Source organism: Salmo salar, chromosome 17, assembly GCF_965601325.2.
Source record: "Salmo salar chromosome 17, fSalSal1, whole genome shotgun sequence".
NCBI lineage: Eukaryota > Metazoa > Chordata > Actinopteri > Salmoniformes > Salmonidae > Salmo > Salmo salar.
The window spans coordinates 74,723,212-74,740,617 of record NC_138307.1 but is presented as its reverse complement, the minus strand read 5'-3'; the positions used below and the strand labels follow the sequence as shown (position 1 = coordinate 74,740,617).

The 17,406-nt window shown below is 49.0% G+C and overlaps 1 protein-coding gene across 2 annotated transcripts in view; it reads right to left on the bottom strand.

Annotated features, from left to right (window-relative positions):
- LOC106576570 (plexin-B2) overlaps nucleotides 1-17,406 on the bottom strand; it is a 236,580-nt gene that overhangs the window by 2,482 nt on the left and 216,692 nt on the right. For both annotated transcript variants that reach the window (XM_045700160.2, XM_045700159.2), the window contains 9 exons: nucleotides 16,206-16,272; nucleotides 15,715-15,861; nucleotides 10,075-10,231; nucleotides 8,979-9,079; nucleotides 4,676-4,760; nucleotides 4,271-4,422; nucleotides 3,684-3,844; nucleotides 350-562; nucleotides 57-132 (listed from right to left, as the gene is read on the bottom strand). In XM_045700160.2, coding sequence (XP_045556116.2) covers nucleotides 57-132; nucleotides 350-562; nucleotides 3,684-3,844; nucleotides 4,271-4,422; nucleotides 4,676-4,760; nucleotides 8,979-9,079; nucleotides 10,075-10,231; nucleotides 15,715-15,861; nucleotides 16,206-16,272 — 1,159 coding nt within the window. The remainder of the gene's footprint in view (nucleotides 1-56; nucleotides 133-349; nucleotides 563-3,683; nucleotides 3,845-4,270; nucleotides 4,423-4,675; nucleotides 4,761-8,978; nucleotides 9,080-10,074; nucleotides 10,232-15,714; nucleotides 15,862-16,205; nucleotides 16,273-17,406) is intronic.

The following is a 17,406-nucleotide window of genomic DNA, read 5'->3' as shown; positions in this document are numbered from 1 at the left end:
TGATGCAATAGAAGACTGCCCACACACAAGCAGATGTGAGGTCACTTGGTACGTACCCTGGACACCTCAGCCAGGTGTGTGTTCATGTCCTGATCACTGACTGGGACCATCTGCTTGATTCCCTTGTAGTAACTGAGGAGAGACAGAATGATAGAGAGATGAGATGTCTGATTGGCTGCCAGGTCCTACAACCTATCCCCTGTGTTGTTTCTGATGCACTAGAAGAGACAGTAGTACTTCTGGTGTGTTCTGACTGCAACCTATTCTCTATATTGGCCAAGAGTACTGCAGTATCGGCTCATTTGATAGGCAGTCAATCATGAAAAGGGAAGAATATGAGAGAACTCACTCGTCCACCATCTTCTTATAGGTGGAGATCTCCTTTGCATAGAGCAGCTTGTTGCTGGGAGATTCCCGGCTCAGTTTGTGTTCCGTCTTGGTGCAGGCGTCCATGAAGGTCTGAGCGATGACGGACAGCGACGCGTCCACCACCTCCGTCACGTGCACGTCAAAGATGAAGTGAGGGTTCTTCAGGATGTTCACCCAGAAACGCATGGGCAGGCTGGGGATACAGAACACACACATTAGTATACACACCAACACACACACACACACACACCGAGCAACCCAGCATGAGAGCAAGGTGAAACAGTTGCAGGTTGTCCAAACTAAAAGCCAACTCCTTCCATTCTAATTTAACAAGATAACAGATCCCTTTTCCTTCTACCTCACAGACAAGCTGAGTCACTCAAACCCAGACATCTTAAGTCAACCCAGGAAAGCACAACTAACCAGGTGTGAGTAAGGCTGAATAAAGCCTAATAAAGCTGCCTCAGTCCTAAAAGAAATCCTGGTACAGTGATGTGATCCTAATCCTTTGAGAAGGACGAGAGCTGTGTTATTAAAACGCTGACTGGAGGAGCCTACAGGGGTCATCTGATCTCCATCTACCTCTGAATCAGCCTTGGTCCAGTGAATTCCTAATGACTCTACGGTCTGTCTGTGAGAGAGAGAGTGTCTTATCCTCCAGGTCACATCGAGCTATAGCCTCATTAACAATTTATATTTGTTCGCTGGATGCTCACTCTCCCGCTCAAGGTCTTACTTTCTCTCCCTCAAACCTCTTATTGAGAGAGAGAGAGAGAGAGAGAGAGAGAGAGAGAGAGAGAGAGAGAGAGAGAGAGAGAGAGAAGAGAGAGAGAAGAGAAACAGGGAGAAACAGGGGAAGAAAGAGTTAGTGAGTGAAAGAGGAGACGATGGATAGTGAGAGAGACGTCTCTAGAGTCTAATGAATTCAGTCTTTCATCTCCTCATCCTGACTACAGCTCTTACTCTGCCACTCGTCCCCACCTGTCAATCCAATATACATCACAAGCAGTATCTATATTTAATAGTTCCCATTAACAGGAGTTCAATAATTCACTCTGATAACTTCCAGGGGTTTCAGGGGAGGTAAGACAGTCAGACCCTAGGCCTAGACCTCTGTAAGAAGGAGTCAGACCCAAGGACTACAACACGGTAAGAAGGAGTCAGACCCAAGGACTACAACACGGTAAGGAGGAGTCAGACCCAAGGACTACAACACGGTAAGAAGGAGTCAGACCCTAGGACTACAACACGGTAAGAAGGAGTCAGACCCTAGGACTACAACACGGTAAGAAGGAGTCAGACCCTAGGACTACAACACGGTAAGAAGGAGTCAGACCCAAGGACTACAACACGGTAAGAAGGAGTCAGACCCAAGGACTACAACACGGTGAGGAGGAGACAGACCCTAGGACTACAACACAGTGAGGAGGAGACAGACCCTAGGACTACAACACGGTGAGGAGGAGACAGACCCTAGGACTACAACACGGTGAGGAGGAGACAGACCCTAGGACTACAACACGGTGAGAGGAGTCAGACCCTAGGACTACAACACGGTGAGGAGGAGACAGACCCTAGGACTACAACACAGTGAGGAGGAGACAGACCCTAGGACTACAACACGGTAAGAAGGAGTCAGACCCTAGGACTACAACACGGTGAGGAGGAGACAGACCCTAGGACTACAACACGGTAAGAAGGAGTCAGACCCTAGGACTACAACACGGTGAGGAGGAGACAGACCCTAGGACTACAACACAGTGAGGAGGAGACAGACCCTAGGACTACAACACGGTGAGGAGGAGACAGACCCTAGGACTACAACACGGTGAGGAGGAGACAGACCCTAGGACTACAACACGGTGAGGAGGAGACAGACCCTAGGACTACAACACGGTAAGGAGTCAGACCCTAGGACTACAACACGGTAAGGAGGAAAAGTCAGACCCTAGGACTACAACACGGTAAGAAGGAGTCAGACCCTAGGACTACAACACGGTAAGGAGGAGTCAGACCCTAGGACTACAACACAGTGAGGAGGAGACAGACCCTAGGACTACAACACAGTGAGGAGGAGACAGACCCTAGGACTACAACACGGTGAGGAGGAGACAGACCCTAGGACTACAACACGGTGAGGAGGAGACAGACCCTAGGACTACAACACGGTAAGGAGTCAGACCCTAGGACTACAACACGGTGAGGAGGAGACAGACCCTAGGACTACAACACGGTGAGGAGGAGTCAGACCCTAGGACTACAACACGGTGAGGAGGAGACAGACCCTAGGACTACAACACGGTGAGGAGGAGACAGACCCTAGGACTACAACACGGTAAGAAGGAGTCAGACCCTAGGACTACAACACGGTGAGGAGGAGACAGACCCTAGGACTACAACACAGTGAGGAGGAGACAGACCCTAGGACTACAACACGGTGAGGAGGAGACAGACCCTAGGACTACAACACGGTGAGGAGGAGACAGACCCTAGGACTACAACACGGTGAGGAGGAGACAGACCCTAGGACTACAACACGGTAAGGAGTCAGACCCTAGGACTACAACACGGTGAGGAGGAGTCAGACCCTAGGACTACAACACGGTAAGAAGGAGTCAGACCCTAGGACTACAACACGGTAAGAAGGAGTCAGACCCAAGGACTACAACACGGTAAGGAGTCAGACCCTAGGACTACAACACAGTAAGGAGTCAGACCCTAGGACTACAACACAGTAAGGAGTCAGACCCTAGGACTACAACACGGTAAGGAGTCAGACCCTAGGACTACAACACGGTAAGGAGTCAGACCCTAGGACTACAACACGGTAAGGAGTCAGACCCTAGGACTACAACACGGTAAGGAGGAAAAGTCAGACCCTAGGACTACAACACGGTAAGGAGTCAGACCCTAGGACTACAACACGGTAAGGAGTCAGACCATAGGACTACAACACGGTAAGGAGGAAAAGTCAGACCCTAGGACTACAACACGGTGAGGAGGAGACAGACCCTAGGACTACAACACGGTGAGGAGGAGACAGACCCTAGGACTACAACACGGTAAGGAGTCAGACCATAGGACTACAACACGGTAAGGAGTCAGACCATAGGACTACAACACGGTAAGGAGGAAAAGTCAGACCCTAGGACTTCAACACGGTGAGAAGCAGTCAAGTGTAGAAGAAGGTTGGAGGTAGCGAACTATTGTGTGTATACAGTGTGCACATCTGTGCGTGTGGTTACGTGCATGCATATGTGTGTGTGTGTAGTGTTCATATGCGTGTGTGTTTTTGTGTCCGTGTGTGTGTGTACCTGTTGGTCTTCCAGATATGGACGGTCTCCTCCTCAACGTTGTCGTGTTTAAGAGCCTGCTCATCCAGGAAGTCAAAGAAGTATTTAACAGCAGGAGGAACCACCGCTCCAGAACACAACACACTGCGGAAGAAATCATCCACAAACTGCTGCAGAGTACCCTGCAACACACCGAGGACACACACACATTAGGACACACACAGTATGACATATCCAGAGCGACTTCATCTTAAGATAGCTAGGTGGGACAACCACATATCATATGAGGTAGACAGTATCTGACAGACACGGATAAAACATCAGCTCACATTAAGTACACCCACCCACCCAATCAGTGTGTCTCCTGTCCCCCCACCCAATCAGTGTGTCTCCTGTCCCCCCACCCAATCAGTGTGTCTCCTGTCCACCCACCCAATCAGTGCTACATCTTCTACATGTTCCGGGTCAAATCAGTAATGTAGGAGTAATTCTGCACTGTGCTAAAGGTGTTATAACCCTATTATAACTGCTATATGTAGTACTATAACTGTTAGTAGTGCTATACGTAGTGCTATAACAGCTGTAGGTAGTGTAGTTATCAGACTGACCTTGACAGAGAGCAGGCGTGTCAGGTAGATCTCAGCGATGGCTTTAGTCGTGGCCTTGGCCTTCAAACTTCCTCTCTTAGATTTGACCTCATCCAGCTCGTCTGCTGGCCGCACCAGGTGGAACACCTTGTCATCTTCCAACAGGGCGTTTTCTACAGGGACACCATGGACATGTTCAGTGGGCATCAAACAGAAGATAACAGACTCAAACAGGGTGGGACTACCTCAACTCTTTTTTGTTTCCTCTTGCAAAATGTTTGGCCATAATGAACACGACCCAAAGTTGAGAAGTCAGTAGCGCATTACCCACCCTTATAAATAAGGTTAGGATTGGAGGACAGGTAGGCTGATCCTAGATCTGTGCCTAGGGATAACATACTGAGGATATAATAAAATCGGACTCACTTTCTTCATGGCTGTCCTGGTTCTGGTAGAACTGGCGATGGGTGTAAAGCACTCTGGACAGCACCAGCGTGGCATTGTCTCTCACCTGAAACACACAGTACCACATATAGTTAACACCGTACCACATATAGTTAACACAGTACAGTACCACATATAGTTAACACAGTACCACATATAGTTAACACCGTACCACATATAGTTAACACCGTACCACATATAGTCAACACAGTACCACATATAGTCAACACAGTACCGTGCCACATATAGTTAACACAGTACCGTGCCACATATAGTTAACACAGTACCGTGCCACATATAGTTAACACAGTACCACATATAGTTAACACAGTACCACATATAGTTAATACAGTACCACATATAGTTAACACAGTACCACATATAGTTAACACAGTACCACATATAGTTAACACAGTACCACATATAGTTAACACAGTACCACATATAGTTAACACAGTACCGTGCCACATATAGTTAACACAGTACCACATATAGTTAACACAGTACCGTGCCACATATAAACTCAGCAAAAAAATAAACGTCCCTTTTTCAGGACCCTGTTTTTCAAAGATAATTCGTCAAAATCTAAATAACTTCACAGATCTTCATTGTAAAGGGTTTAAACACAGTTTCCCATGCTTGTTCAATGAACCATAAACAATTAATGAACATGCTCCTGTGGAACGGATGCTAAGACACTAACAGCTTACAGACGGTAGGCAATTAAGGTCACAGTTATGAAAACTAAGGACACTGACTACCGACTCTGAAAAACACCAAAATAAAGATGCCCAGGGTCCCTGCTCATCTGCGTGAACGTGCCTTAGGCATGCTGCAAGGAGGCATGAGGACTGCAGATGTGGCCCGGGCAATATATTGCAATGTTCGTACTGTGAGACGCCTAAGACAGTGCTACAGGGAGACAGGACGGAGTGCTGATCGTCCTCGCAGTGGCAGGCCACGTGTAACACCTGCACAGGATCGGTACATCCGAGCATCACACCTGCGGGACAGGTACATGATGGCAACAACAACTGCCCGAGTTACACCAGGAACGCACAATCCCTCCATCAGTGTTCAGACTGTCCTCAGTAGGGGGAGAGAGGCTGGACTGAGGGCTTGTAGGCCTGTTGTAAGGCAGGTCCTCACCAGGCATCACCGGCAACAACATCGCCTATGGGCACAAACCCAGCGTCGCTGGACCTGACAGGACTGGCGAAAAGTGCTCTTGGTCGGATTCGCGTTTATCGTTGAAGGAATGAGCGTTACACAGAGGCCTGTACTCGGTGCGGGATCGATTTGGAGGTGGAGGGTCCATCATGGTCTGGGGCGGTGTGTCACAACATCATCGGACTGAGCTTGATGTTTTGCAGGCAATCTCAACGCTGTGCGTTACAGGGAAGACATCCTCCTCCCTCATGTGGTACCCTTCCTGCAGGCTCATCCTGACATGACCCTCCAGCATGACAATGCCACCAGTCATACTGCTCGTTCTGTGCGTGATTTCCTACAAGACAGGAATGTCAGTGTTCTGCCATGGCCAGCAAAGAGAACAGATCTAAATCCCATTGAGCACATCTGGGACGTGTTGGATCGGAGGGTGAGGGCTAGGGCCATTCCCCCCAGAAATGTCCGGGAACTTGCAGGTGCCTTGGTGGAAGAGTGGGGTAACATCTCACAGCAAGAACTGGCAAATCTGGTGCAGTCCATGAGGAGGAAATGCACTGCAGTAATTAATGCAGCTGGTGGCCACACCAGATACTGACTGTTACTTTTGATTTTGACCCTACCTTTGTTCAGGGACACATTATTCCATTTCTGTTAGTCACATGTCTGTGGAACTTGTTCAGTTTATGTCTGTTGTTTAATCTTATGTTCATACAAATATTTACACATGTTAAGTTTACGGAAAATAAACACAGTTGACAGTGAGTACTTTTCTTTTTTTGCTGAGTTTAGTTAACACAGTACCACATATAGTTAACACTGTACCACAAATGTCTTTTTTATTTTACCTTTATTTAACTATATATATTTTACGGATTCTTGGACACCTCCCTGAACAAGGCCCTTCTCCCCCGACTGCTCAGTTTGGCTGGGCGGCCAGCTCTCGGAAGAGTCTTGGTGGTTCCAAACTTCTTGCATTTAAGAATTTTATTTTTACCTTTATTTAACTAGGCAAGTCAATTAAGAACAAATTCCTATTTTCAATGATGGCCTAGGAATAGTGGGTTAACTGCCTTGTTCAGGGGCAGAATGACAGATTTTTACCTTGTCAGCTCAGGGATTCGATCTAGCAACCTTTTGGTTACTAGCCCAATGCTCTAACCACTAGGTTACCTGCCGCCAGATATAGTGATCACCATACCACATATAGTCAACACCGTACCACACATAGTACCACATATAGTCAACACCATACCACATATAGTTAACACCATACATAGTACCACACATAGTCAACACCGTACCACACATAGTCAACACAGTACCACATATAGTTAACACAGTACCACATATAGTTAACACCGTACCACATATAGTTAACACCGTACCACATATAGTTAACACCGTACCACATATAGTTAACACCGTACCACATATAGTTAACACAGTACCACATATAGTTAACACCGTACCACATATAGTTACCGCCACGCCCGTACCACATATAGTTAGCACCGTACCACATATAGTTAACACCGTACCACATATAGTTAACACCGTACCACATATAGTCAACACCGTACCACATATAGTCAACACCGTACCACATATAGTCAACACCGTACCACATATAGTCAACACCGTACCACAAATAGTCAACACCGTACCACAAATAGTCAACACCGTACCACAAATAGTCAACACCGTAACACATATAGTCATCACCATACCACATATAGTCAACACAGTACCACATATATTTTCGGTTCTCTCCAGAGATGTTCGATCGGGTTCAAGTCCAGGCTCTGGCTAGGCCACTCAAGGACATTGAAACTTGTTCCGAAGCCACTCCTATGTTGTCTTGGCTGTGTGCTTAGGGTTGTTGTTGCCCTAGTTTGAGGTCCTGAGCGCTCTGGAGCAGGTTTTCATCCAGGATCTCTCTGTACTTTGCTCCATTCATCTTCCCCTCGATCCTGACTAGTCTCCCAGTCCATGCCGCTGAGAAACATCCCTGCAGCATGATGCTGCCACAATGCTTCACCGAAGGGATGGCACCCCGGTTTCCTCCAGACGTGACACTTTGAACTCTTTGGCATGAATGCTATCTTGGTTTCATCAGACCAGAGAATCTTGTTTCTCATGATCTGAGAGTCCTTTAGGTGTCTTTTGGCAAACTCCAAGTGGGCTGTCATGTGCCTTTTACGGAGGAGTGGTTCTGTCTGGCCAATCTACCATAAAGGCCTGATTGTCCTTCTGGAAGGTTCTCCCATCTCCACAGAGGAACTACGTAGCTCTGTCAGGCCCTTCTCCCCGATTGCTCAGTTTGGCCAATGTGTTCTTGGGGACCTTCAATGCTGCATATTTTTTTTTCCCTGGTACCCTTCCTCAGATCTGTGCCTCGACACAATCCTGTCTCGGAGCTCTATAGACAATTTCTTAGACCTCATGGCTTAGTTTTTGCTCTGACATGCACTGTCAACTGTGTGACCTTATATAAACAGGAGTGTGCCTTTCCAAATCGTGTCTAATCAATTGAACTTACCACAGGTGGACTCCAATCAAGTTGTAGAAACATCTCAAGGATGATCAATGGAAACAGGATGCACCTGAGCTCAATTTCGAGACTCATAGCAAAGGGTCTGAATACTTATGTAAATAAGGTATTCAAATAAATAAACTTTACACACACACACACACACACACACACACACACACACACACATACAAATGTTCAAAAATGTTTTTAAAAACTGTTTACGCTTTGTCATTACGGGATATTGTGTGTAGATTGTTTGGGGTATTTTAGCATTTTTTTATTATTTAAACCATTTTAGAATAAGTCAAGGGGTCTGAATACTTTCTGTATAGTTAACACAGTACATAAACATATAGTTGGCGTTTCACATAGTTTCATTAAAACTGTGAAATAGCAAAAGCCAACATTTCAATGGAATATCTGGCATGCTCAACTTTACACATCTGAAGCCCAGGAACAATTCAGCGTTAATGAATAAAGCCAGCCAGCACTGACAGATATTCACATTAACTACACAGTATGCTGAGAAGCTATTCAGACAGAACACGAATACAAGGCTGAAGTCCTCAGACAACCACTCACGTTGTAATGTGCCAGGGTGTTGAGTCTCTTCCACCTGCCCTCCTTCTGTGACGTCAGGTCCATGTCTGACAGAATCTGCCCTGTAGAGCCAGGACGCCACTCTGTGGACAGGGTGGGAAGTGCACCTTAACATTACAATATTACTGAAACCTACAGTTCACGTCAGAAGTTTACATACACCTTAGCCAAATAATTTAAACTCAGTTTTTCACAATTCCTGACATTTAATCCTAGTAAAAATTCCCTGTCTTAGGTCAGTTAGGATCACCACTTTATTTTAAGAATGTGAAATGTCCTTGCTGAGCAGGCTTTCAGGTTATGTCGATATAGGACTTGTTTTACTGTGGATATAGATACTTTTGTACCTGTTTCCTCCAGCATCTTCACAAGGTCCTTTGCTGTTGTTCTGGGATTTATTTGCACTTTTCGTACCAAAGTACGTTCATCTCTAGGAGACAGAACGCGTCTCCTTCCTGAGCGGTATGACTTCTGTGTGGTCCCATGGTGTTTATACTTGTGTAATATTGTTTGTACAGATGAACGTGGTACCTTCAGGCATTTGGAAATTGCTGCCAAGGATGAACCAGACTTGTGGAGGTCCACAATTTTTTTCTAAGGGCTTGGCTGATTTCTTTTGATTTTCCCATGATGTCAAGCAAAAAGGCACTGCAAAAAGGCAATTGACTCAAATGATGTCAATTAGCCTATCAGAAGCTTCTAAAGCCATGACATCATTTTCTGGAATTTTCCAAGCTGTTTAAAGGCACAGTCAACTTAGTGTATGTAAACTTCTGACCCACTGGAATTGTGATACAGTGAATTATAAGTGAAATAATCTGTCTGTAAACAATTGTTTGAAAAATTACTTGTGTCATGCACAAAGTAGATGTCCGAACAGACTTGCCAAAACTATAGTTTGTTAACAAGAGATCTGTGGAGTGGTTGAAAAAAAGAGTTTTAATGACGCCAACCTAAGTGTATGTAAACTTCCGACTTCAACTGTATGTAGACTAACGTACATGCAAAAACATGAAACTCATGGTTGTTCCCCCAACTCTTAGCACAGGATAACAGTAGTAGAACCGTGTGTTCTCACCCAGAGCAACACTGTCCACCTTGGGTCTCTGTGAGTAGGGCAGGTTGCGGTACACCTGTTCAATGATCTTCTCCTTCACCTGAGAGATGGTGTCACAGTTTAGCACCTTCACCGGCGTCACGTCTGGTCCCTCCCCGTGCACCAGCACCTGCAGGGTCTGGTTGGACACACACAGCTGTCAATCATCTATCATCCAGAATCACACTGACCTCATGATTAGGTCACACCCATTTGTTTTGGTAGATGATAGCAACATGTTGGGTACAGCTGTCTAAAACAGCATTCTGTAGATGAATTTGCCTTGTGTGTATTGATTATTGGACTAAAATAGGGTTTATTGCCTAAATGAATGAAAAACAGCATGGGGAGAGAAGACGTGAAACATGATGTCTCTCTCTATCAGTTTTCCCATAAATCACTGAGCTGATTTCTCATCCAGATGATGACACGCTGTTTTCACAGAAGTCAATTACGAGAGCCAATCATATTACAGGGTCCGTTACGAAACCCAATCATATTAGAGGGTCCATTATGAGAGCCAATCATATTACAGGGTCCGTTACACCAACCTTATGAGTGGAGTCTGATGGAAACATTTACCTCTAGCCTGTCTCTGCTCCTTATTGAGCTCTCTCTCTCTCTCCGTCTCTCAACCTTATCAGTGGAGTCTGATGGAAACATTTACCTCTAGCCTGTCTCTGCTCCTTATTGAGCTCTCTCTCTCTCTCCGTCTCTCAACCTTATCAGTGGAGTCTGATGGAAACATTTACCTCTAGCCTGTCTCTGCTCCTTATTGAGCTCTCTCTCTCTCTCCGTCTCTCAACCTTATCAGTGGAGTCTGATGGAAACATTTACCTCTAGCCTGTCTCTGCTCCTTATTGAGCTCTCTCTCTCTCTCCGTCTCTCAACCTTATCAGTGGAGTCTGATGGAAACATTTACCTCTAGCCTGTCTCTGCTCCTTATTGAACTCGCTCTCTCGCTCGCTCTCGCTCGCTCGCACGCACGCTCGCTCGCACGCTCTCGCTCGCACGCACGCTCGCTCGCACGCTCTCGCTCGCACGCTCGCACTCTCGCTCGCTCGCACTCTCTCTCGCTCGCACTCTCGCACTCTCGCACTCTCTCGCTCGCTCGCACTCTCTCTCGCTCGCTCGCTCGCACTCTCTCGCTCGCTCGCACTCTCTCTCGCTCGCTCGCACTCTCTCTCGCTCGCTCGCTCGCACTCTCGCTCGCTCGCACTCTCTCGCTCGCTCGCACTCTCTCGCTCGCTCGCTCGCACTCTCTCTCGCTCGCTCGCACTCTCTCTCGCTCGCTCGCACTCTCTCTCGCTCGCTCGCACTCTCTCTCGCTCGCACTCGCACTCTCTCTCGCTCGCACTCGCACTCGCACTCTCTCTCTCTCGCTCGCACTCGCTCTCTCTCTCTCGCTCGCACTCTCTCTCTCTCGCTCGCACTCTCTCTCTCTCTCGCTCGCACTCGCTCTCTCTCTCTCGCTCGCACTCGCTCTCTCTCTCTCGCTCGCACTCTCTCTCTCTCGCTCGCACTCTCTCTCTCTCGCTCGCACTCTCTCTCGCTCGCTCGCACTCTCTCTCGCTCGCACTCTCTCTCGCTCGCTCGCACTCTCTCTCGCTCGCTCGCACTCTCGCTCGCACTCTCTCTCGCTCGCTCGCACTCTCGCTCGCACTCTCGCTCGCACTCTCTCTCGCTCGCTCGCTCGCACTCTCGCTCGCACTCTCTCTCGCTCGCTCGCTCGCACTCTCGCTCGCACTCTCTCTCGCTCGCTCGCTCGCACTCTCGCACTCTCGCTCGCACTCTCGCTCTCGCTCGCACTCTCGCACTCTCGCTCGCACTCTCTCTCGCTCGCTCGCACTCTCGCTCGCACTCTCGCACGCTCGCACTCTCGCACTCTCGCACTCTCGCACGCACTCTCGCTCGCACTCTCGCACTCTCGCTCGCACTCTCGCACGCTCGCTCGCACTCTCGCTCGCACTCTCGCACGCTCGCTCGCACTCTCGCACGCTCGCTCGCACTCTCGCACGCTCGCACTCTCGCACGCTCGCTCGCACTCTCGCACTCTCGCTCGCACTCTCGCTCGCACTCTCGCACTCTCGCTCGCACTCTCGCACGCTCGCTCGCACGCTCGCTCGCACTCTCGCACGCTCGCTCGCACTCTCGCTCGCACTCTCGCACGCTCGCTCGCACTCTCGCTCGCTCGCACTCTCTCTCTCTCGCTCGCACTCTCTCTCTCTCGCTCGCAGCTCGCACTCTCTCTCCTCTCGCTCGCACTCTCTCTCTCTCTCGCACTCTCTCTCTCTCTCGCTCGCACTCTCTCTCTCTCTCTCTCTCGCTCGCTCGCTCGCACTCTCGCTCGCACTCTCGCACTCTCGCTCGCACTCTCGCACTCTCGCTCGCACTCTCGCACTCTCGCTCGCACTCTCGCACTCTCGCTCTCGCTCGCGCTCTCGCACTCTCGCTCGCACTCTCGCACTCTCGCACTCTCGCACTCTCGCTCGCGCTCTCGCACTCTCGCTCGCGCTCTCGCACTCTCGCTCGCGCTCTCGCTCGCACTCTCGCTCGCTCGCTCGCACTCTCGCTCGCACTCTCGCTCGCTCGCTCGCACTCTCGCTCGCTCGCTCGCACGCTCGCTCGCACTCTCGCTCGCACTCTCGCACTCTCGCACTCTCGCTCGCACGCTCTCTCTCTCTCCGTCTCTCTCTCTCTCTCTCTCTCCGTCTCTCTCTCTCTCTCTCCGTCTCTCTCTCGCTCTCTCCGTCTCGCTCTCTCCGTCTCTCTCTCTCCGTCTCTCTCTCTCTCCGTCTCTCTCTCTCCGTCTCGCTCTCTCGCTCTCCGTCTCGCTCTCTCCGTCTCGCTCTCTCGCTCTCCGTTTCGCTCCCCGTCTCTCTCTCCCCGTCTCTCTCTCTCCCCGTCTCTCTCTCTCCCCGTCTCTCTCTCTCCCCGTCTCTCTCTCTCCCCGTCTCTCTCTCTCCGTCTCGCTCCCCGTCTCGCTCCCCGTCTCTCTCTCGCTCCCGTCTTTCTCTCGCTCCCCGTCTCTCTCTCGCTCCCCGTCTCTCTCTCGCTCCCCGTCTCTCTCTCGCTCTCTCTCTCTCGCTCTCTCAACGCTCGCTCTCTCACCCTCTCTCTATGCGCTCTCTGTCTCTCGCTCGCTCAACGCTCGCTCTCTCTCGATGCTCTCTCTATGCTCTCTCTCTCTCTATGCTCTCTCTCTCTATGCTCTCTCTCTCTCTATGCTCTCTCTCTCGCTATGCTCTCTCTATGCTCTCTCTCTATGCTCTCTCTCTCTCTCTATGCTCTCTCAATGCTCTCTCTCAATGCTCTCTCTCAATGCTCTCTCTCTCCCTCTCTCTCTCCCTCTCTCTCTCCCCCTCTCTCTCTCTCAATGCTCTCTCTCTCTCAATGCTCTCTCTCTCTCAATGCTCTCTCTCTCTCAATGCTCTCTCTCTCTCTCAATGCTCTCTCTCTCTCTCTCAATGCTCTCTCTCTCTCAATGCTCTCTCTCTCTCAATGCTCGCTCTCTCTCAATGCTCGCTCTCTCTCAATGCTCGCTCTCTCTCAATGCTCGCTCTCTCTCAATGCTCGCTCTCTCTCAATGCTCGCTCTCTCTCTCAATGCTCTCAATCAATGCTCTCAATCAATGCTCTCAATCAATGCTCTCTCTCTCTCAATGCTCTCAATCAATGCTCTCGCTCTCTCTCTCAATGCTCTCGCTCTCTCTCTCAATGCTCTCTCTCTCAATGCTCTCTCTCTCAATGCTCTCTCTCTCAATGCTCTCTCTCTCAATGCTCTCTCTCTCAATGCTCTCTCTCTCTCAATGCTCTCTCTCTCTCTCAATGCTCTCTCTCTCTCTCAATGCTCTCTCTCTCTCTCAATGCTCTCTCTCTCTCAATGCTCTCTCAATGCTCTCTCTCTCTCAATGCTCTCTCTCTCTCAATGCTCTCTCTCTCTCTCAATGCTCTCTCTCTCTCTCAATGCTCTCTCTCTCTCTCAATGCTCTCTCTCTCAATGCTCTCTCTCTCTCAATGCTCTCTCTCTCTCTCAATGCTCTCTCTCTCTCTCAATGCTCTCTCTCTCTCTCAATGCTCTCTCTCTCTCTCTCAATGCTCTCTCTCTCAATGCTCTCTCTCTCTCTCTCAATGCTCTCTCTCTCTCTCTCAATGCTCTCTCTCTCTCTCAATGCTCTCTCTCTCTCTCAATGCTCTCTCTCTCTCTCAATGCTCTCTCTCTCTCTCAATGCTCTCTCTCTCTCTCAATGCTCTCTCTCTCTCTCAATGCTCTCTCTCTCTCAATGCTCTCTCTCTCTCTCAATGCTCTCTCTCTCTCAATGCTCTCTCTCTCTCTCAATGCTCTCTCTCTCTCAATGCTCTCTCTCTCTCAATGCTCTCTCTCTCTCAATGCTCTCTCTCTCTCTCTCAATGCTCTCTCTCTCTCTCAATGCTCTCTGTCTCTGTCCTCACTGCTCTCTCTCTCTCAATGCTCTCTCTCTCTCTCTGTCCTCACTGAGCTCTGAGACACTCTGCTCAAAGTCATTATTCCATTCCATGTGATGTTAGTGGACATCTACAGTCCACAGACATCTACAGACCCAGGACCTCACTACGTGTCCTGGGTCACGTACGCATCACAATAATACACAGAGTGAGATCATCCATAGAGGAGCAGGTACCAGTGTGAGTAGAGGGCATTAGGACTAGATCGCAGGAGCCAGAGCAGATGGTTAGACTTGATAAGAGAGCCAGTGTTCTTGTATTGAGGGCTTGTGTCGTAGAATTACAAATCGGTAGTAGAGTGGTTATAGCTGGAGAATCCAGTTCACTCAAAATGTCTGCTGCTTCACCCACCATGGAGAGGTGCTTCAGATAGGAATATCTCTTCTATTATTTGTAATTCTTTGAGCGGTGCGGTACAGTGTGTAGTAACCAGGACGCAGTACTCCACGTCGTCCCCTAGGAGTCCCGTGTCGTTCAGAGTGTACTCACCAGGATGCAGTACTTCACGTCGTTCCCTAGGAGCCCCGTGTCGTTCAGAGTGTACTCACCAGGACGGAGTACTCCACGTCGTTCCCTAGGAGCCCCGTGTCGTTCAGAGTGTACTCACCAGGACGCAGTACTCCACGTCGTCCCCTAAGAGTCCCGTGTCGTTCAGAGTGTACTCACTAGGACGCAGTACTCCACGTCGTCCCCTAAGAGCCCCGTGTCGTTCAGAGTGTACTCACTAGGACGCAGTACTCCACGTCGTTCCCTAGGAGCCCCGTGTCGTTCAGAGTGTACTCACCAGGACGCAGTACTCCACGTCGTCCCCTAAGAGCCCCGTGTCGTTCAGAGTGTACTCACCAGGACGCAGTACTCCACGTCGTCCCCTAGGAGCCCCGTGTCGTTCAGAGTGTACTCACCAGGACGCAGTACTCCACGTCGTCCCCTAAGAGTCCCGTGTCGTTCAGAGTGTACTCACCAGGATGCAGTACTCCACGTCGTCCCCTAAGAGTCCCGTATCGTTCAGAGTGTACTCACCAGGACGCAGTACTCCACGTTGTTCCCTAGGAGCCCCGTGTCGTTCAGAGTGTACTCACTAGGACGCAGTACTCCACGTCGTCCCCTAGGAGTCCCGTGTCGTTCAGAGTGTACTCACCAGGACGCAGTACTCCACGTCGTCCCCTAGGAGTCCCGTGTCGTTCAGAGTGTACTTGGCCTTCTTCATCTTAGCGTCCACTGGACCCTTCTCTACCTGGTGCTTGATGGCCTTGAACAGCTTGTATAGGGGCTCTCCCGCAGAGTCCTACACACACAAAGTGAAGATGCGCGCACACACACAGAGAGAGGGGAGTGAGCTCAGCAGTACTAATGAGACCATTCTCTCAGTGTAATTACTGAAGATACAGCTCCATGTTCACTGTCACACATGACTGATTGTTTAAAGAGCGCTTTAATCCAAAAATCAATAGGAACATTTCATCTAAAACAGAAGAAATTGCGGGGCGAGAGAGAGAGAAAGAGAAAGAGAAAGAGAGAGAGAGAGAGAGAGAGAAAGAGAAAGAGAAAGAGAAAGAGAGAGAGAGAGAGAGAGAGAGAGAGAGAGAGAGAGAGAGAGAGAGAGGTTTGAATCAATGAGGTGCGTCTCACCCTGAGGAACTGATACAGACAGATGGACATCCAGTTACACAGCATCCTCTCCACCACCGTCTCTGACCTGTACACACACAGTCAGCATGTTAACTACTGTCTGACCTGTACACACACAGTCAGCATGTTAACTACTGTCTGACCTGTACACACACAGTCAGCATGTTAACTACTGTCTCTGACCTGTACACACACAGTCAGCATGTTAACTACTGTCTGACCTGTACACACACAGTCAGCATGTTAACTACTGTCTCTGACCTGTACACACACAGTCAGCATGTTAACTACTGTCTCTGACCTGTACACACACAGTCAGCATGTTAACTACTGTCTGACCTGTACACACACAGTCAGCATGTTAACTACTGTCTGACCTGTACACACACAGTCAGCATGTTAACTACTGTCTGACCTGTACACACACAGTCAGCATGTTAACTACTGTCTCTGACCTGTACACACACAGTCAGCATGTTAACTACTGTCTGACCTGTACACACACAGTCAGCATGTTAACTACTGTCTCTGACCTGTACACACACAGTCAGCATGTTAACTACTGTCTCTGACCTGTACACACACAGTCAGCATGTTAACTACTGTCTCTGACCTGTACACACACAGTCAGCATGTTAACTACTGTCTGACCTGTACACACACAGTCAGCATGTTAACTACTGTCTCTGACCTGTACACACACAGTCAGCATGTTAACTACTGTCTCTGACATGTACACACACAGTCAGCATGTTAACTACTGTCTCTGACCTGTACACACACAGTCAGCATGTTAACTACTGTCTCTGACCTGTACACACACAGTCAGCATGTTAACTACTGTCTGACCTGTACACACACAGTCAGCATGTTAACTACTGTCTCTGACCTGCACACACACAGTCAGCATGTTAACTACTGTCTGACCTGCACACACACAGTCAGCATGTTAACTACTGTCTGACCTGTACACACACAGTCAGCATGTTAACTACTGTCTCTGACCTGTACACACACAGTCAGCATGTAAACTACTGTCTCTGACCTGTACACACACAGTCAGCATGTTAACTACTGTCTCTGACCTGTACACACACAGTCAGCATGTTAACTACTGTCTCTGACCTGCACACACACAGTCAGCATGTTAACTACTGTCTGACCTGCATACACACAGTCAGCATGTTAACTACTGTCTGAC